The 21,344-nt window shown below is 45.8% G+C and overlaps 2 protein-coding genes across 12 annotated transcripts in view; one reads left to right on the top strand and one right to left on the bottom strand.

Moving 5' to 3' along the window:
- The window catches only part of LOC113134345 (zinc finger protein 62 homolog), a 757,491-nt gene that overhangs the window by 482,253 nt on the left and 253,894 nt on the right, over positions 1–21,344 (bottom strand). The gene's annotated exons all lie outside the window — the stretch shown is intronic.
- adcy8 (adenylate cyclase 8 (brain)) overlaps positions 1–21,344 on the top strand; it is a 48,010-nt gene that overhangs the window by 12,974 nt on the left and 13,692 nt on the right. The window contains exons 2-8 of one of the 2 annotated variants that reach the window (XM_026313698.1): positions 5,558–5,707; positions 8,232–8,362; positions 8,555–8,666; positions 9,868–9,995; positions 13,311–13,469; positions 14,412–14,682; positions 19,683–19,880. In XM_026313698.1, coding sequence (XP_026169483.1) covers positions 5,558–5,707; positions 8,232–8,362; positions 8,555–8,666; positions 9,868–9,995; positions 13,311–13,469; positions 14,412–14,682; positions 19,683–19,880 — 1,149 coding nt within the window. The remainder of the gene's footprint in view (positions 1–5,557; positions 5,708–8,231; positions 8,363–8,554; positions 8,667–9,867; positions 9,996–13,310; positions 13,470–14,411; positions 14,683–19,682; positions 19,881–21,344) is intronic. The other variant, XM_026313697.1, reaches the window with a different exon arrangement.

Below are 21,344 nucleotides of genomic sequence, written 5' to 3' on the forward strand. Positions count from 1 at the left end.
ATAAGACAGAGACTTTATGTCCTGTGAGTAAATGTGCGTAGTGTGAAGTCACGTGGGTTTAGGAGGCTGGTGGAAGCCTCTTCCTGCTGATTTCTCAGCTGCTGCTCTCTCTTATTCAAACGTGCACAGCAAAAATATCTGCAGCACAAACAGACCCAGATGCAGAGTGAGTCCAGTCATCGGCTGCTCCGATAACACATTCAGACCATATTGGTGAGCGTCTCAGTTTTCATCACTGCCTGTCTGACTGAGGTGTCGACTCAGCCCGGCTGTGATCCTGAGCTGCCAAGAAGAGACTGTCAGCTCAGACAAAGCACAGTCGCTCAGTCTAGTCCTAAATGTTTAGTCCGAGCTTGTTGTTTCACACAGACACAGCTGGGACAGTGTTGTCTCTGACAGTAAACACATGTGGATGTATTTTTCACCATGATTCAGACTTGGGTTACCCTTCGGACTGTAAACCCGTCCTGGCCTCTACTCTGGCATCGGTCTCACTCGCTCATGTAAAGAATAATGTCTCACAGTCTTCTAACACTCAGGGCTGATGCTGGGGGCTGCATTTCCATGAGCTTTCTCCCAGGTGTTGGTGTTGGTGTTGGACACCTGGAAAACCAGCAGATCTAAGGACCAGGGTTGGACTGATGTGATCTTCAGTCACAAAGAAGCTGCAGAAACTGGTCCACAGATGTTTTTCTGGCTCTGGGACAGAACCACAGTGGAGGAGAAGCTCTGACTGTTTGCTGCTGTTACTTCCTGCTGCATATATAGACCCAACCTGCAGGATTTAGCCAAAAGGCCTGAGGTTATTTTGATGCATGTGTGCACAGTGGATTTGGATGTCGAGTGAAGAAGAACCCAGGTCTGGGAGGTGCATGTGTGGCCTGTTTCTTTCAAACACAGCATCATCTGAACACAAACACTGCTGAATTATTTATTTATTATTATTATTATTTATTATGATTGATTAACTGTTGACACCAGCCCAGTCCCACAAGTCCACTGTGAGAAATGCCATTTTACTCCAAAGACCAGCTGAGCTGGGCTGACTCAGTACTAACAGGGACTGAGACCAGCTGCCATGGACCAGCTGTCTCTGCTGAACTGGCCCCATAAGGATGCAGATAACAAACATATAGAAGTGGGTCACACGTCACTGGGTTCAGATTTAGAGCACAGCTGAAACCTTCTGCGTTAGGGTTCAACCTGAACTCCAGTGTTTTTCTGCTGACTGGCATAAAACACCCAAATCAGGGAACCTTTCAAACTGTATTTAACGTTGGAAACATTTTAAATTTAGCCGATCTGGAGTCCTAGAATAGACTTTGACAGTAACAGTGTAATACTACTACAGTACTACTACAGTACAACGCTGAGTACAGTTTGTGAGGAAGTGTAATTGCAGTTTGGGTCGAGGCCTGATTTTCCAGTTTGACGTGGTTTGTTGTTGTGGTTGAGGTTGACTGATGAAGACAAGGGGCAGGACTTTGAGTCTGAAGTCCAGGGTTAAGATCCAGAGTCCTGATGAGCTGTCTGTGCCTCCTGGAAGAGTCCCTAGTGTTTGAAATGTGGCTCTGCTGACTGTTTGCTGCTCAGTCACTGCTTTAGGAAACAGTCTGACCGACCTTTATTTGTCCAGTGAGGAGACCCTGAACTGTTTAATGCTGCTCAGATCATGGTCCTGTCCTGGTTCTGATGGAGAATGAACAGTTTGCACTTTGTTATTCCATCCGCAGACATCTGAGGGATACTGAATGATTAATGGAGGCTGTGTGTGTCATGTTCAATTTCACGTGTGCTGGAGCAGCTTCATCAGCAGGTCACTGACGCCCAGTTAATCGGCCGATGTCTGTAGCTCGGAGCCGCAGGTGATGGAGTCCCTTCGTTTGTTTCAAACAGCTGTCATCGGATCCTGAGGCAGGTCGAACCGGGCCGGCCGTGTCGCCGCGACACCTTCCTCTGAAGCGCATGTGTAATTCTGTAAAGCATCTTTCATGACTGTGGCACAGTAGGTCCAGGCTCTGTGCCGGAGGGAAACTGATATCTCTGAGAAATTGATGCCGGGTGGCACCGTGTGTGTGTGTGTGTGTGTGTGTGTGTTTTCCCGCCCTGTCTGAATCACGCTGCTGTGTTGGAGCGTGACGTCATCCTGTGGAGAGTTCCCACACTCGCCTCCACCTCCGTGAAGTACGACGTCACCAGAGCTCAGGTTTGAAGAGCAGGACTAAAGATTTTTGGGCTGGGCTGGTTCTTTTTAGGAGAGCAGTGTTTGTTTTCAGGTCTAATGCAGGAGGTTAGGTCCTTAAGGCAAAGTATGGAGGCTGGACTTTGGATTTAATCAGGACTGTGACAGCTCAGGTTTGAGAGGTGGTGCTGATGGAGGCCCACAGCTGAAGATCCATAGCTAAAGATCAACAAGGCTGCTGGAACCACACAAATACGTGTGCTTTGTTATCTCCTTCTGTATTTCTTCGTTTGTTTGGTCGGCTCCTTGCCGTTCCTTTTCCGGGGGGGCTCAGTTGTCGAGTGGCCTCATGGGAGTTGAAGGCTCCAGTGTTTCATCCTGAGACATGTTCTCTCGTGGTCCCAGGTCCTTTGCTCAGCTTCTTATCGTGGATCGGAGACGTTTGAATGTCACTCTCATGGTTTCTTACGTCTCTCTGTGCCTTGTTCAGTCTGCAGGTCAGGCGTGTGTTTATGGTCCGTGTCGTAGCGTACGCCGCCGCTCAGCCTCGAATCAAAGTGGAAACATGATGATAATTATTCCTATTATTAACCCTGCCTGATTATTTTCCATGTAGCTGTTTGTAAAGCTGCGCCTCTTCCTGCCCACTGCTCTTAATGAGGCCTTGTTAAAAACATCCACATCACTGGCATTTTCCTTTAATGAGGGCACCAGCGGTCTCCATGCTGATGCCCTTTATGGCGAGCGGGCGCTGCTCTTTTCCAAAACAACATGGACGCCGCCACAGCTGCCGCAGCTGCCGCGGCTTACGGGGTTTAATTTTCATCTCCATGGGAGGAGCAGAGGCCTTCAGGGGGCGACGCAGAAATTGAATCAGTGCTGATGGCGTCCTGGGAGAGATTCACAATAACACACAGTAACGTAATGCACTGGGAGGCTCCTCAGCTCGGAAGGGTCTCAGGGGAGAAGGAGTGTGTGTGTGTGTGTGTGTGTGTGTGTGTGTGTGTGTGTGTGTGTGTAGCTTAAAGGAATGCTCTCACACTCCTACATGCTTTAAATGTCAGTTTTAAATATGAAACAGACTCTGGGGCTGTGTTTGTGCTGATATGCAGACACTGGCCTTTCCACCTCCACCGTGGTCAGAAGACACTAAGACCTAAATGAACCTAAACAGGTGATATTATACATCTGGTTCACACACGTCATTTTGAGGAACTAGAGTTTGGGTTTGAACAAACCTTTAATGCAAAAGCTGCAAAACAAACATCTGACCAGATCAGGTGACTGATGGTTTTGTGGTGAAAACGTCTTAAATGAACCAAGTCAGTGGCCGTCACCGTCTCAATAAGCAGCTCAGATATGTCTCTATCAGGTCCTGTCGGGGAAAGGCCTCTTTGAAAACACTGCCCTCGTTGCTTTGTGGAGAGCAGCAGATCTCAGAAAACCCTCTCCATGCTCCATCAGTGCAGCTATTCCCCTTCTCTCTCAGCGACACAGGACTGAACTGTCTGCTGGAGGTTTTTTATCACAGTCCTGCTGAAGCCAGAACACAGGGAGCAATGGGAAGGCTTTATAGTTACCCTGTCGCTCTGAGCCACATAGATTTCTGTGTTCAACAAGTACACCTTCAGTCTGCCTGGGAAATCATGATTAATCAGCAGTGGGACCAGTAGTGGGGCCAGTAGTGGGGCCAGTAGTGGGGCCAGTAGTGGGGCCAGTAGTGGGGCCAGTAGTGTGTTCAGTGTGATGTTGTTGTGTGTACCTTGGGTCATGTAGTGTGTTTTTGAGGTGTCACTGATCCTGATCCACTTGCGTTTTGACTGATGTCTGATTGGACTTTACACAGCTCAGACAGCTGGTGTGTGTGTGTGTGTGTGTGTGTGTGTGTGTGTGTGAAGCAGCTGTTACTCTGTGTGATGTCTTGGACTCTCAGCCAGCCTGTTTTAACACTTGCGTCACGTAAAGCTCCATCAGTCCAAGCGGAGGAGGAGGAGGAGGAGGAGGAGGAGGAGGAGGAGGAGGAGGAGGAGGAGGCGGTGAAATCCCTGGTGCGGCCGAGGAGGACGGCGGCGTTGCAGGGTGTTACATCAGCTGCTCTCTGATCGCTGCTCTCGACTTTACAGGCTGATGAAAGGCTTCGGCGTTTTGAACGTCATCCTTCACAAGAGCTGCTGCTGAGGCTTCGCCCTCAAAGTGGTCATGTGTGCCCTCAGATTTCAAATCACACTCCAAATGACTAATTTGTTCACTCAAAATACTCATTTTCTTCCCCCACCTGAATAATCTGTGGCCTCAAATTACTGCAGAATATTAAATGCTGCTCTGTAATGGCTTAATTAGCTCACAGCTCCCTCTGCTAAATGTCAAAAAACACCACAGCATTGTGTTTAACACTGGGTGACATTTGGGAATGAAAGTGGAATAAATAAGCAGATGCTATTAATTGGAGAAAATGGGACAATCACTGGATTGTGTGAGAGCATGAATTAATAACATGGAACAAGCCGACAGACATTTTTCAAATCGAATTTTTAATGGGGGTGAAAATATGAAAGTCAGCTCAGAGTTTTTTGTGAAATATTGGTCTTTAACTACAATGATGAAATCTGTATTAGGAATTATTATTAATTATTGATACTTTATTCTGGAGGGGCGATTATAAGGAAGTGGAAGAGGATTTTTTTTTTTATTTTGAAATATTCATCCATTCGTCTTTGCAGAGGTTGTAAAGTCACTCATCATTTCACAGGCAGTGATAACTCAGGTACATAAATGAAACCCACCTGCAGCATCAGGTGGAGTCAGGGTGCTTCATCTGCTGGTGCTCGGGTTTGGACATCAGGTCCATGATGGTGCTGGGCTGCCTTGGAGCTGAGGAGACACCACAGTGCAGCAGCTGAAAAGAGACACATCTTGGATGTAGTAATTTGACTGAGATCAACACTGTTCACGCTGTATTTGTTTGCACACGGGGCGGCACGTTGGAGGAGTGGTGTTGCACTCAGAGTTTAAAGGTTGTGGGTTTGAACCCCGGTGGACCGGGACCTTTCTGTGTGGAGTCTGCATGTTCTCCCTGTGCTTGTGTGGGTTTTCTCCAGGTACTCTGGTTTCCTCCCACAGTCCAAAAACATGTATGTCAGGTTGATTGGTGACTCTAAATTGCCCATAGGAGTGAGTGTGAGTGTGTGAGGTTGTTTGTCTCTATGTGGCCCTGTGATGGACTGGGGACCTGTCCAGGGTGGACCCCTGCCTTTCACCCAAAGAGAGCTGGGATAGGCTCCAGCAGATCCCTGGGACCCTGGTTAGGACTAAGGGGGTCTAGATGATGGGTGGACTAATCACTCTTCTGTCTGTCTGTGTGTGTGTGTGTTTCAGGTAGCGGCTCAGGCTGTGCTGTTCATGTGTATGAACACTGCTGGGATATTCATCAGTTACCTGTCTGACCGCGCTCAGCGTCAGGCCTTTCTGGAGACGCGGCGCTGCATCGAGGCTCGGCTGCGACTCGAGACAGAAAACCAGAGACAGGTGAGTCCTGACAAGAGCCTGGGTCATTTTTACCTTTGAGATCAACACCTGCTGCAGACGTCCATGGTGCCCTGTGCCCCCTGACTGAAGGCATGAACAACAAAACTTCTCCTGCAGACGAGGCAGCACCCTCAGAAACATACTGTAGTGTATGAGTTAGATGGACACAGAAGTCACGAACACACTAATGGAGCTATTAACTGGCACACACACACACACACACACACACACACACACAGTGACAGATAGTGAGCTGTGTTTACACTGTGGAGAGGATCCTCCTGAGGCCACGAGACACCACAGAAAGCTTTTACGCCGTTTCCTGGAAGGGTTCGGCTCTGATAAGCTCAGGGATGGTTGTAATGGAGTGAGACAGAACCCTGCCTGGAACAGAACGCCTTAACGTGAGCCAATCAGAACCTGGTATTTCTGTCAACATGTAAGGACACTGAGGCTTCTTCTGTGTGTGTGTGAGGACAGAAAACAACCGAATCTAAAGCTGAACATGTTCTGATGATCAACAATCAACGTTTAATGCAGGTTTTAGTCACATGTCGATGAGTCACATGAGTGTTTTATCATCTGTGACGTGTCGTCCAGGCTGCTGGGAAGAGAGTTCAGAGCAAATCAGCACAGACGTCAAAGGCAAATTATCGATTAGAATCAGCTTCATTGTGACGCAGCAGCAGTGTTTGTCTGTCTGGACCTGGGTCTGGGGACACACTGCTCTGCTGTCCAGGTCAGCACCAGGTCAGCACCAGGTCAGCACCAGGTCAGCACCAGGTCAGCGGGCTAAGCTGAGAGCTGAACAACCTGAAACACAGGTGCTGTCACGTTTCAGTGAAGCTGTCCAATCAGCTTTCATGCACAGCGTCCCAGGCTGTGTGCTGGCAGAAACGCTTTCCTGAGGTTTTACTGGGGCCAACTGGAAATGAACATTTTCAAACAAACACAGCTTCAACTATGACACATCGTAGTTCGGGTGTTTTATTTCATCTTCGTAGCAGCAGCAGCTGTGTTTTTCTAACCAGACCTTCAGTGGTCGATTTGCACCAGTGATACTCCACTAATATTTGAAATAACAGCCAATCAGAATAAAGCTGCATCATGTGACCACCTCAGTGGGAACAGACCAGTCTGACCAGAGGGAGTTTCCAATGGGAATGGGTGGGGGGGTGTAAACCTTTAATAATCCAATCAATAAGAAAATATTGGCCATGGAAACACTTGATCCATCGTTTGTCTCCTGTTGGAATAAATAGATTCTTTCTGACCCACGTGGGGGAAACTTTAGGTGACGGGCTGAGTTTCCAGGGGGCACAGAAACATGGTGGCACCAAAACCAAACTGGTCCGTGGCTGACACGACTTTCAAAGATTTAAGGATTGTTGATGCCCTGTTGGTCCAAAGGCTCCAAACAACCAGTTGTTGAAACTTGAGTTTGAGTTTGGAAAGATGAACGAAGCCAGAATCCACAGAACCCTCGACCCAATCAGACGAACTTCTTCTTCTACTGTTGTATTTCCTGCAGAGTAAACACTTCACAGAGGTCGGACGATTATTTTTTTTAATGGAAAGCTGCACGAAACATTCCCTCCAAACAGGGAATGTTTCTGTACAATGTGCTGATGCTCACCTGTGTGATTATTAGCCCCGCCCACCACCTAGCCAAGTGCCCACCTCACTCCAACAAACACAACACACACTCTGCATCCTGGTCCCCACAGACTTAATGTTCTTTAGGTTAAAGCTTCGTTTCAGATTTTTAACAAAGAAAGAAGATTTTTCAGCCTCAGTGTAGTTGGGATGTATTTTTATTCAGAGTGGAGATAATCCAGGCTTTGGGCCTCAGACGTTTCCACTTGGTTTTAAAAGAGCATCAGCTCAAAAGAGCAAAGTTATTTGACTCAGAGTACGATCGACTAATCTCAGCCCACTGACAGTTTTAGGATGAAGAGGTTTCAGGGCTGCTTTGTTTGTGTGGTGTAAGATCAGAGACTTCTGGGCTGCTCTGAATAGATCCAGTATCTGAACGAGGCAGTGGCTTGGCTCTGCTGCAGGTCCCCCAGGCCAAGAGATAAAAAAAACACTGAGGGACGCTGCGTCGCTCCCACTCCAAATCTGTTCCTGCCTTTGCCAAGTGGCACTGCGTCAGGCTGTTTGTGTCGCTCCTGCAGGCCTGGAGGCTTTGGAGGATCCTGCTCCGGGAGCTTAGGCTGGCTTTTAAATCAGTTCTTACCGACCAGCTTCATGTAGTTCGTCTTTACAAGCTTGTTCTTCACTCGTTTGCCTGTTTAAGACTTGAGACATGCGTCCTCGTTTGATTCCTCTTGGCCCCGGGTCTTGTGTTTTCTTACTCATGGCAGAACCATCCAAATGGGTTTTTATCTTATTGTGTTCTGTGTTTGATGAAGAATTATAGAGCTGCTCTTTTGTTTCTAGTTCAGTCCAATGAGTTGACACCTGTATGAAACCACACCTTGTTGATCAGAGCGGTGACACGGCTCATTCTTCTCCCCCACAGGAGAGACTGGTCTTATCGGTCCTTCCACGTTTTGTAGTTTTGGAAATGATCAACGACATGACAAATGTAGAGGACGAACACCTCCAGCACCAGTTTCACAGAATCTACATCCACCGCTACGAGAATGTGAGGTGAGGCTAAATCCTGATCCGAGCTGCGGATCAAAACCTGAACACAAATAATAAAGTCCAGTCATTTTCTAGTGAACCAGATTGTAGCCGTCAGACAGTTCCACAGGGTTAGGGGTGTTACCACAGAATGTGAAGCTGATGAAATGTTTGACACAGCTGGACCCTAAAGTGACATGTCCCTGTTTTATTCAGCATTCTTTTCGCAGACGTCAAAGGCTTCACAAACCTCTCCACCACGCTGTCGGCGCAGGAGCTGGTGCGAATGCTGAACGAACTGTTCGCACGCTTCGACCGCCTCGCACATGTAAGCACTTTGACCTTTGACCCCTGGTGCATCAGTTGGTTTGATAAAACCTGATTTCTTTACCCAGAATGTGTCTGTTTAGTGTAAAGTATAGATTCTTCTAAGCTCATGTCGATAATAACGGTGAGGTTTTTGTGGTAAAAACAATTTGACGGCATTCGAAGGGACTTTCAGCTGCCAGTTTCAGTGGCATGTTTTTCTGGGCAGGACAGTCTGACAGCTGGACAGATGTGGATCATAAAGCTCCTGTTGCTGACAAGTATTTAAATGGACCAATATTATTGTGACAAACGTGCAGCTGTGCTTTTTGCTGTGCACATCTTTGGGAGCAATAAGGGTTTGGAAACAAAACCAGATCAGTGATTATCTCTGGTTCATGAAACCTTAATAAAAATCCTCCAGCAGCCAAATGAAGACTTAAGCCCAGACACTGATTCTGTGTGTTGTTCTGTGTGTTGTTCTGTGTGTTGTTCTGTGTGTTGTTGTTCTGTGTGTTGTTGTTCTGTGTGTTGTTCTGTGTGTTGTTGTTCTGTGTGTTGTTGTTCTGTGTGTTGTTCTGTGTGTGTTGTTGTTCTGTGTGTTGTTGTTCTGTGTGTTGTTCTGTGTGTTGTTCTGTGTGTGTTGTTGTTCCGTGTGTTGTTGTTCTGTGTGTTGTTGTTCTGTGTGTTGTTGTTCTGTGTGTTGTTCTGTGTGTTGTTGTTCTGTGTGTTGTTGTTCTGTGTGTTGTTCTGTGTGTGTTGTTGTTCCGTGTGTTGTTGTTCTGTGTGTTGTTCTGTGTGTTGTTCTGTGTGTTGTTGTTCTGTGTGTTGTTGTTCTGTGTGTTGTTGTGTGTGTTGTTGTTCTGTGTGTTGTTGTTCTGTGTGTTGTTGTTCTGTGTGTTGTTGTTGTGTGTGTTGTTGTTCCGTGTGGTGTTGTTCCGTGTGGTGTTGTTCCGTGTGTTGTTGTTCTGTGTGTTGTTGTTCTGTGTGTTGTTGTTCTGTGTGTTGTTGTTCTGTGTGTTGTTCTGTGTGTGTTGTTGTTGTGTGTGTTGTTGTGTGTGTTGTTGTTCTGTGTGTTGTTCTGTGTGTTGTTGTTCTGTGTGTTGTTCTGTGTGTGTTGTTGTTGTGTGTGTTGTTGTTCCGTGTGTTGTTGTTCTGTGTGTTAAGAACATGCTCAGCTTCATTTCTGTCTTTATGTTCTGTTTGACTCGTCTGTGTTGCAGGAGCACCACTGTCTGCGAATAAAGATCCTGGGCGACTGTTACTACTGTGTGTCTGGTCTACCTGAGCCCAGACAGGACCACGCTCACTGCTGTGTGGAGATGGGCCTCAGCATGATCAAAACCATCAGGTACTGGTCTCTTTCACGCTGTTTCCATGATTGTTTTTACCGCCCAGCCATTAGCCCTTTAAACCCCGGCCCCTCGCTGTGTTTGTGTTCATGTTGTGTTTGACATGGTCATCGATTGTGTTCAGCTCTATTTTTCTTTTTCTTTGCTGATGTTTGCTTCCATGCTTCCTCATCAGGGGACTGTATTAGCTGCTAGCAGCTCCTGTCAGCGTTAGAGTGAGGGAACATTTTCTCTCTGATGGCTGGATATAGAGGAGCATGTTGTTACAGTAAAAACTACGCGTTCATGGATTAGAGTCAATATCTGTGTTTTTGATAAACACTGTGTGTTGTTTACTCGTATGTGTAGTTGGATCATGTTAAACAATAATACCTCAGTATGATGATCAGCATTGACTAGTGATTTTAGCCGTAAGTGGAGACACTGACAGCAGGACAGGCGTGATTAATTGTCTGCCCCTGCCTTGTTCATTGGGTAATGCATGGGTGGCTGCTTATGTATCGATGCAGTGAATGAGATAGTGAGTTTGTAACACGGTGACCTGAGATCGATGACGAAGATCGAAACCTTGCACGGTATTGATAAAGTCCCTGTCTGTGGAGTAGGTGTGCTGTTCTCACAGATGTTTGTTTGTGGTAGATGCATGACGCATTTCATTTATGAGGCTCCAGACCTGACGGAGAAAGAGGAACAGATTTAAAGCACTGCAGCTGCTTCCAGCTGCTTCCAGCTGCTCCCAGCTGCTGCTGCTCCCACTCTCTCTGTGGGGGCCAAGGTACAAGAACTAATGGTTCTGGCCTGTGCCTCCTGTCTCTGCACCAGTGTCCACACGTTTTCAACACACCACCAGCATCTGGGTGTGAATGGGTGGAGGGGGGTGTCTGTGTTTCATGGAGGACCCAAGCAAAGCAGAGGATAAACATGTTTTGGGTGAATCTGCACCATGAAGAGTCATTTTGCATTAGTGTGTGTTGTTGCTGTGAAAGATTAATGTCGACACATAAGACACATAAGTTATGACCTAAAATAAAGAAAGAAATTATCTGTATCCCATGACAGAGCTGTTGTCTGTGCATTTAGCTCATTTGTCTGGTTCCACATTTCTCTGGCTGTTTCTACAGAATAAATATAAAGAATATAAAACAGACGCTTCGTGCATTTCCATCCACGAGTCACAGACCTCAGAGAAGGATGTTTTTGTGTTGGAATGATACTTGTATGAAAAGGTTTTTACCGGCTCACAAATGCTGACATGTAACTGTGTAATCTTCAGATCAGCGTGTGGTCACTCACTGACAACACAGTGACTCTGCAGGCGTTTCTGAAAAGGCTCATAGACGCTGGAGTTGGTGATTTTAGAGCCCCGGGCCTTTTCACTGCGATTATCTTCTTTGTCGCTGCAGCGTTTTGGCCCAGAGGCATCAGCGTGACAGCGAGGGAGGAGAGGAGCACTGATGTTTAGAGGAAAAAGGGGGATTAGCGACAGATCAGCTGTGAGATTTGTGCGTATAATGGGTCAATATGGCGAGTTGAGTAGAGGCGGCCACTTTGTGCTGCGGGCGCACTGCAGCAGTTCTGCACTGTTGCTCCTGAATGAAGATCTGATGAGCTCAGGAATAGTCTCATTTCAGGCTGTGAGTCCTGCTGTGACCTGTGTGGACGGAGGCTGCAGGGACACAACAGGTTCAGGTTAATGAGCACAGTTTTCAGCCAATGCTAAAGCTGTTCCAGATTCCTTATCTCTGATGGAGACAACTGGCTGTCTTCATGACTGCTAACTGAAAATAGACAACACATGAGAGACAAACAGAGCAGGACGCAGAAAAGGAAATCTAATTTTGAAAGGGCAGTGCAGCTGTAGACACACACTTTTAGCTCTCGGGCCAAAACCAGATTATTAGCAGACAAAATGAGGCAGTGACTATTATTGCAGGAATTTCAGAAATGAGTTTGGACGTGTTTTGCTTTGTGCTTGTTTACATGCATGCAGGAAGTAAATACCGGAGTGATTAGAAGATAAACTGAGCAGTTTGCTGAACTGTGGGATTTATCTGTTGGCTGAAACAATCAAACCCTTCACTGGTCAGTGGTGTAGAAATCACACCTGCAGGCTCAGTGCAGCTGAGTGTGCTGAGAGGTTCGTCGACAAACACACTAACAGGTGTTTGTGTTGCAGTGAATTCAGGCTGGAGTCAAAGAAAGAAGTGAGAAAGGTGGAGGAGAGAGATGCAAAGATGTTCCTCCATATAGAACAGCAGCTGAGGACCTCCAGTCTCCAGTCACTTAGTTCCTGCTCTGACATTTGTCATGTGTGTCTGCTGTCAGCACAAAGCTCAGGCCCACAGCATTTTCATATCACATCAGATGATGTTTCCTCCTGTGTAAAGACTTATTTGTGTTTCTACATGCAGGTTAATAGCTGCCTATTTTCTGCTCTCTCCTCATTTCATATTCTTTTGATGATGATGTTCGTCATTACAAGGGGTGAGCTGATTCTGACCCAGTTCAGTGCAGTTTTCAAAATAAAAGCCTTGAGCTTGAACGTGCCGCTGACACAAACCCAGCACCGTTTAATGACGCGTGGACTTTGTGGTGGAATCAGTGGTGATTTGCAGATATGCTCAGAATAAAATGAACTTTTAAGATGCAGCTAAATTAACATCATTAAATCCCAGAAGTCCCTGACCTCTGACCTCTGACCTCCACAGGGAGGGAATAACAAAGTGTCACATCATCTTGACGAGTAGCTGCGCTAGTTCACGTTAGTTTGCAGCCCTGGGAGTACCTGTCACAAACTCCCAGGATGCCTTGCACCTCGCATTCATCACTGACGTTATGAAGCATGAAATGAGAGCGGGGCGTGACTGCTCTGTCTGCTCCCCAGTCCGTCCTGGTTTCTTTGTGCTCAGGGATAATAAAGTATGAAATGAGAAACAAATTTATAGAGGAGTGTGAAAAGTCCCATAAAGGGCTCAGTGTTTATTTCTGGGTGGATTCACGAACAGTCTTCACTTCCATGTGTGTTCATTTGCTGGTTTAATGCACAGGTTGACCCAGAGTTACCCTTGGACTGTGTCAGACGTCTGCTGTTTAACTCCACATGCACTAAATTAGATGGTTTCATATTGATTTACTGTCGTTCTCCGTTAATGTGCAGAATATTTTCAGGACAAAATAAAACATTATGAATAACAGTATTAGATTTAAAGGACTGTAACAGTGTCGCTGCTGGTTGGTTGTGGTTCAGGTGAGTCACTGGTTCAGGTTGGAAATGGGGACTAGTTACCGAACCAGGTTCACTGTGTTTCTTTCAGATATGTGCGGTCACGTACGAAACACGACATCGACATGCGAATTGGGATCCACTCTGGCTCGGTGCTCTGCGGCGTCTTGGGACTCAGGAAGTGGCAGTTTGACGTCTGGTCTTGGGACGTGGACATCGCCAACAAGCTGGAGTCCGGAGGGATCCCAGGGTGAGTCCACAGCAGGGGTCTGTTGGGGTTTGACTCATTGTTGCATTGTCTGAAATATTTTGTGTGTGAGGTTTCTGGAAAAAACAGACAAATTGTTGTGTCAGTTTTAGTGGTCGCCACTGTTGCCTCACATCAAGAAGGTTCCTGGTCTGAAACCCATCAGGGGCCTTTCTGTGTGGAGTCTGCATGTTCTCCCTGTGCTTGTGTGGGTTTTCTCCAGGTACTCTGGTTTCCTCCCACAGTCCAAAAACATGTATGTCAGGTTGATTGGTGACTCTAAATTGCCCATAGGAGTGAGTGTGAGTGTGTGAGGTTGTTTGTCTCTATGTGGCCCTGTGATGGACTGGGGACCTGTCCAGGGTGGACCCCTGCCTTTCACCCAAAGAGAGCTGGGATAGGCTCCAGCAGATCCCTGGGACCCTGGTTAGGACTAAGGGGGTCTAGATGATGGATGGATGTAGAAGCTCAGACTCAAAGCTAAATATAAATTGACTCTTGTCTAGTTTGTGGTTGTTGTTGCAGGATGTCTTGCAGTTTTCAGGGTGGGATTCTTTTCTTTAGCCGCTGGTTTGTAAACCAGCACCTGTCGTAGTGCTCTGTAACCCTGACCCTGCTCTTTATTGAACTCTGCTACCTGCAGGGTCTCTGCAGTATTTCAGACAGAAAAAGCATGTAGGTGCTGGTTCGGTCTCATCCAGTACACCCTCTAATAAGTGCTGGAACATCCTGGGCCTGACCTTTGAGTCTGTTGAAATTAAATTAAATGAAACGCCTGCACACTGGCTGCTGAAAGCACTGGCTGGATGATGTGGTTTGGAAAGAATCCTGCAGAGTCTGTCTGGTTAAACTTTCATTTGTATTTTTATTGTGTTTGCACAAATCAGCATTTTTTAGATGGAAAGAAGTCCTTGGTGCTGACAGACTGACACTGTCCTCTTTCAGGCGGATCCACATCTCCAAAGCTGCTTTGGATTGTTTAAACGGTGCCTACGAAGTGGAGGAGGGCCACGGGAAGGATCGCAACGACTTTCTCCGCCGCCACAACATCGAGACGTACCTCATCAAGCAGCCGGAGGAGAGTCTGCTCACGCTGCCGGAGGACATCATGAAGGAGGCGGCGAGCTCGGCCGACCGCCGCGCCAGCAGCGCCACCTTCAACGAGGCGTCCTGGAGCCCCGAGCTTCCCTTCGACAACATCGTAGGGAAGCAGAACGTAAGTCCCACCGCTGCCTGTGATCCCAGTCACTTCATGCCGCTGAAGGAAGGTCCATCTTAACGACAAGCTTCTGCAGTCAGACAGTTCTTTATTCAGATGTGTGAAATCACACTTCTGAACTTCCAGCTGTTTGTCAAACAGGAAGGAAAATAAACTTAGCTTGTGGACAAAATCTGTTGAAATTAGTTTGTACAAAATGAGCCTCACTGAAGAGGTTTGTTAGGATGGGCGTTTTTTGCAGTGCACGCAAATTTGTCTTCTTTGTTTTCCTTTTCTGGGAATGAGTGGACGGCTTTCAGCACGGGAGCGTGGCACGGTGGTAACATCAGACTGTGTGGCCTGTTTAAACATCATCCCTTCTTCGTTTCTGTCCCTTCACCCCCCCATGACGACAAATCAGCCCCTGAGGCATCAGGTTGACATTCTGGGGTTTGTTCCTTGATGGTTGATGCTCTGACTTCACCTCATGTGTGCTCGGAAAGTCCCATCGTTAGGGTTCATGCTGTTTGTGAGATGGTTGTAGCGGGTCTCAGGTCTCGTCTTGGCACAGCTCATCCAGACCGACTCTCTGTGAGCTCTGATCACATGGTGCGTTGAGCTGAGTGCACTCGATGTTCTTCACCTTAATTATCCGACTATAGTTGTCCCGTGGGAGCTCGGTGTGTTATTTATGAAGCGAAACGAGCCCTGAGCCTCCAGCGTGAAGGCAGATTACATTCATATATATATGTATGTGTGTATTCATGATAACAAAGCATTGATTAATCAGCGTATAGATAATCTGTCCTCCTCCCCAAGGCTCTGTTCAGGTTTGTTTGCCTTGTACATGCTGTTTCTTACAGAAACAACTTTTAAATGTATAGTTTCTTACTGCTATGTGATCAATTATATTGATTATGTTAGTCACATGGTCTGTAAACCATCAGACTTTATTTTGAAATCGATACGATCTTAAATTTACTGTTTTGAAATACAGGAAAAAAACCAGCAAATCCTTGAATTTGGGAGGATTAAAACTGACTCACATTTGAAATGATTATCTATCAATTAATAAACAGCTTCTTCTTCTTCTGATCAGATATTCAGCTCCAAATTTCACAACTTCATTATTTCTCAAAATGTGAAGAAAGACTTTTTAATTGCTGCTTGATGAATATTAAACAGACTGTCTGTGCTTCTGCCTGATTTGATCCCAGAAAGATTCTGTTTCTACAAATGTGGGACCAGACTTTGGCTCCATAACCAACATACAGTAGAACAAGTTAGACTTTTCTTCACCATTCAGTTTTCTGACACTCTGACTTGTCTCGACATCCTTGTTTTGGTTTTAGCTCTTTTTCTTTTCTTTCTTTGTTCTGTCGTTTGTCTTTTATTGTGAAAGACTTCATGGCTTTGGTTCTGGAAGAGTTCTGTGTGTACTCCATGTGTCTGTTGAGGAACATCACAACAAGAAGCAGTATGTTGTTTTCATAGATCCCACCTTGTGTGATGTTCCTGACAGAGTTCAGGGTGTGATGTTCTCCACAAAGCAGATCACACCCCGGGCCAGCTCCATTTGTTCTCTTTTCTGGGCGACGTTCCAGAAAGATGCTGGTCCGAAGCCCAAACAGCCATAAGTTGTTGACGGGCTCTTGTGTGTGGAGGTTTCTGCAGCTCTCTCAGACTCGTCATCATGCATGGAAGCTCAGGGGGGACGTCGCTTCACATTCGGGCCTCATTTGCATCCCCAGATGGGTTTTGGGGGGGGGGACGAGCTGTCGCGTCCTGAACTGCTGGCGATCACCCAGCGCCAAAAACATGCCGTCTGTCCGGGACTCAGTGTTCCTCCACCAGGACCGAGTGGTGATTCTCTCCAGGCTGTTCTCATCAGGAACATTTCCAAGCTGTGCCTGCAGGGAGAGAGATCAATTAGCTCCACGTTTCATGTTCGATACGTTGACGGGTCCATTCAAAGCCCAGGGTGGAGATACCGCAGGTGTTCATTTAGATATGACTGACGGCAGCAGGAGCTAGAGGAGCTAGAGGAGCGAGGGAGTCCTCGTCTGCTCAGGGATTTATTTTTGATCTAATGGACACTGAGGTCAGAAAAAACCTGGAACTGAATTAGACACTTGCAGAGATAAAATGTTGAGAAATGTTCCCAGCAATTTCTAAAATCCCTTCAGCACCGACCATAATACCGGCTCATCTTTCAGCCACAGTATGAGATGATAAGTCAGCAGCTCACCCCAGTCCTCGTGTTGTTGTCCCACCTGTCCGAGCTGACGCTGCGTCACCTCCTGTGTGAGGATGTTCCTGGAGCTTATAGCGTCTGATAAACCTGCGTTTGAATTCAGAGGAATGTTGTTTCTGAACGGTGCCACTTCTTTGTTTCTGGCACAATGTGAGCCCGTCAGGACGCCGAGCGGCTCTTTGCATATCAAAGGCTTCTCTCAGGAGGTTTGAAGTGGCTTTTATGTTGTCGCTTGGTTCTGCTTGGAGCTCAGTTCTCCCTCTCGGGTGGTTTCTGTCCCCGTCCTGCCTTCCTGTAGGTCTGAGGACAAGGCAGAATAATAATAATCTGGTGTGTGTGTGTGTGTGTGTGTGTGTGTGTAGCCAGGTTAATATAAAAAAGCGACAGAGATGAAATAACACATTTATGCTTTTATTGTGAAGTAACCATGGTATCCTGTGTGTCTCTGTGAGCCATGGTCCATCCAGGACTGAAGCAGCCTGAGTCCTGCCCTGCGAGCTCTGTGCAGGCTCGGTGGCTCTGTCTTTACCTCTTTCATGCTTCACTGTGTGCCTGCTGGCTCCCATGATGCACTGCACTGTCACGGCGCTTTCACCTCAAAGGGGGTCGCGTGTTTCCTCAGAAGACCCACTTGCTCTGTGTCTCTGCACCATGAAATCCAGGCCAAAGGGAATCGTGTTCATTCTCACGTCGCTGTTCTGGTTCCGGCCCGTGTCAGAGCGTCGGCCGCTGGAGGCTGCACCTGTGGGAGTTTCTCTGTTCACGCTAAAGACTCGATGAGGCTGGTGACTCGTCATGTTTAAGCAGCTATTTAATGACTGTTACGAGTCAGAGATTACGAGTCAGGGCAGGAGCCGCCTCCCTTCGTATAAATACAGTTTTTAATGTGTGGGTGTTTCACGGATCCTGTTTGTGGTCCTGTGACGTTTGCAGATGTTAAAATTTATATAAGCTTCAGTTTTTTTAAATGCAGAGAGAATATCATGATGCTGATAAATAAAAATATCAACCTGTGATGTGCAAAAGATTTAATGTCTAATCTTCAGGCATGTCCTAACTCATTTTCCCAGAATGCCCTCTGATGGTTGAAGGAATGTAACAGTCCCCTGATACGGTTATGTGGCTGTGTGGACCCTGTCAGGCTAGCTGTTTCCCTCTGTTCCCAGTCTTTATGCTAAGCTAAGCTAACTGATGATGGGCTCTAATTTCATCTTTAATTACTTGGTAGGATTGTTGCTCTACACAATAAGATAAACCAACCACAGTCCACAGCAAAGAACTGCTTAATAAATCAAAACCCTCTGAGATAAATCCCTAAAATCAGGACAGGAAGTGAGTTTGCAAACAGAAAAGGCTTCACCTGTGTCTTAAACCTTCCCAGGACCCAAACTCCACCACACTGCAGCAATGAAGAGCCATAGAAACGTGGAAATACTAGCTAAACAAACCTTCTAGCTAAACCTACAGGTGTGTAGTTATTCACGTATGTAGCTGTGTCACTCAGTCGGTCTTTAAGCTTCGTTTGAGAACATCAATCCTGTGCAGGGTGAAAATGAGCATTTAATGATCTCGGTGTGATGGATTTGGTGTGTTAACGCGTTTAATTAAGCGAGACGAGGCGAGACATTTGATTGGCTGGAGTCCATCATCTCACACAATCATAGTCATGATGGCAATAACAGCAGAGCCTCGTGTTCCACCTCCACGTCTTCTCTGCCCTGAATCGTTTGGACCAGGACGAGCTGGACGTCAGTGACATTTCAAACCTCACGTTTTAGGCAGTGACACTCAGAAAACACACACTGACTGTGACAATATGGCTTTTGTTTCTCAGAACACGGTGTGTAAAGTTGCTGTTTCACTGGGGATGAGCCGAACAACGGGACATACAAAGACCTGAGTCTGACCCTGGACCACAGGGATCATGTCCTTTCTCCTGACAACAGACACTTTTACCTGTAGTGTAACTAAAACTTGGTCACGCTGTGGTTTTTAAAAACCTTGTTGTCCAAGAATGAACATCGACTTGTTTCCTTTGGTCACATGGTTAAGTTTAGAAGAGCATCAGACGACTTTATAACAGATGAAGGTGATGGGTTACTGGCAGCCCTATATCTGATAAACACAGCGATGTTCTCCTTCAGAGATGAAAACCTGTTATAAAGAGTGAAGGACCAGCAGGTGAGACGGGAGGCGATGAAGTGGCAAATTAAAACCTGGGGAGAAGCTTGTGTCGTTCGCTCACTTTTGGCAAAGCCGTATATTAATGCACTGCACTCAGCTGAGCACATCATGTCTTTAAGAGATTCTCTTGAAGGTTAAACTCATTTCGTTCTGTGAGGATCCAGTGTTTGCTCAGCTGGAGAGTGTTTTTGTGCCTTTGTCCAAATCAATTAAACTCTTTTTTAATTTTTTTTTCAGCTTTCATGCTTTTTAGGTTTTCATTTTCTCCTCCTCCTGTTTGTGACCTTCTCCCATTTGCGAGCACAGTTGTGGACATAAATTGCAGCTTTGATAGGATGTGTGTGCATAATTCCAAGGCCTGTCAGCACTAACGTCGGTGCAGAGTGAGGCTGCTGAGGGTGAATGAGATGCATGACTCGCTCTGAGCCGTAGCGACGTCCTCCCTTCTCTTCCCGTCCCTGTTTTCTTTCTCTTTGGTGTATGTAATGGATGTAACCGTGTGTTCTTCTTCATTTGTAACCTGAATGAAACAAAAGGGGGACAAGCAGGTTCATTCTATGTGCATGTGCTTTCCCCCTAGACTCTGGCTGCCCTAACGAGAAATTCGATAAATCTGCTTCCAAACCATCTCGCACAAGCTTTGCATGTCCACTCTGGTCCTGAGGAAATTAACAAGCGAATAGAGAGCGCCATCGACTTACGGAGTGGCGATAAGTTGAGAAGAGAGCATATCAAGCCTTTCTCACTGATGTTTAAAGACTCCAGCCTGGAAGAGAAGGTAGCTGGGGTTTTAGACAGATTACTGTTTTTTTCTTTCTCTCTCCCTCCTCATCTTTTCTGAGATCAAGATTTTCAGAAACAAAACAGTGACCAAAGACTTTTTCTTTCCCATCATGAGTAAGCTAAAGGCACCAGATTCTCCCGTGGCTTCGCAAAGGACAAATATGTTGTTTTCTTTCTTTTTGTTTTTTAAAAAAAACATCACACAGATGTTAAAATCATTTTTGTTGTTTCTCCTGCTTCACTTTGTAGAAGAAAGGACAAGTTTATGGAGTCTGAAGTGTGCCAGTAATTACAGACGGCTTGTTATTTAGAGCCACGTAATAAACCAGTAAATAAAAAAACTACTTTTAGAACCTGAATTTGCATTTGGAGGCTGCACTCACCATTTTTAAAACACGGCTCACCAATGTGCAATAACTCTGTCTTTAAATGAGTGAATATAAATGCTCATTTACGGGTCAATTACAAACACAGTTTTGATGTTTTAGTCTTTTACTTTTTTGCGATTTCATTTGAAACTCTAATTATTTTTTCTTCCTTTAAAGACAAAACAGAGATTGCATCATGAATAAATAATAAATTCACGTATTTTTGGTTTAACTTCATCAGTTTCTAGCAGATCTGTGTTTCTTTCTAAATATCCTCATTAATTCCTGCCTGTAAAGTCCAGCAGTACTTCAGACTCCACTCTAATGAATAATCCCCGTGGCCTGAAGCCAGAAATCCTTTCTAGAGGTTTTCCTGAGTTGCTGTCAAAAATCAGACCAGCTTCACCGTCACTCATGTCTGATCCTGAACTTTGACTCCAGCGAGCACAGAGCCTGAAACTTCTGATTTGTTTTGCCCCCTTCAGTTTACTCATGAGCCAAAGTCCATGGCCCTCTTACCCTTTTCTAGTCTCGTGGGAAAAGTTGACGTGTTCAACTTTTTTAGTTTTCTTTTTACAGGAGTGCATTGCATTCACAAAACAACGTAATAAATACCTGAATAAATGTGTCTTCCATATGTTGGTGTGTCCTTTAGACAGATAACGGTCATTAAAGTTCTACTTGATCAAAAACTAAGACGTATTCTAAGTCCTAACATGTCGTATAGTCACCTGAATATCTACTGTAAATTTATTATCGGTTCTTCAGGACTATGATGATTCAGACGTTTATGTTCTAAGAAAGAGACGGGACTGGATTCTGAAAAATGTTGTACAGGACAAGAAAACTTCTTTAGGATGAAGTAAAACTGCAGTACTGTCAGAATGAAGAATAAATGAGAGTTTTAATATGTAAACATTAGAAATGTGTTTCAACTGTGGAACAGGTGACGATCTCACTGAAGGTGCTACATCATAATCCCGACATATGGAAGTCATAGTTACAAGAAAATGTCTCCAGATGTTCTTTTAGTGAGTGCAATGCACATCTGGCACTTTTTGTCCAACCTTTGCCCATTTTTTTGTTCTTTG

This window comes from Mastacembelus armatus, chromosome 17, assembly GCF_900324485.2.
Source record: "Mastacembelus armatus chromosome 17, fMasArm1.2, whole genome shotgun sequence".
Lineage (NCBI taxonomy): Eukaryota > Metazoa > Chordata > Actinopteri > Synbranchiformes > Mastacembelidae > Mastacembelus > Mastacembelus armatus.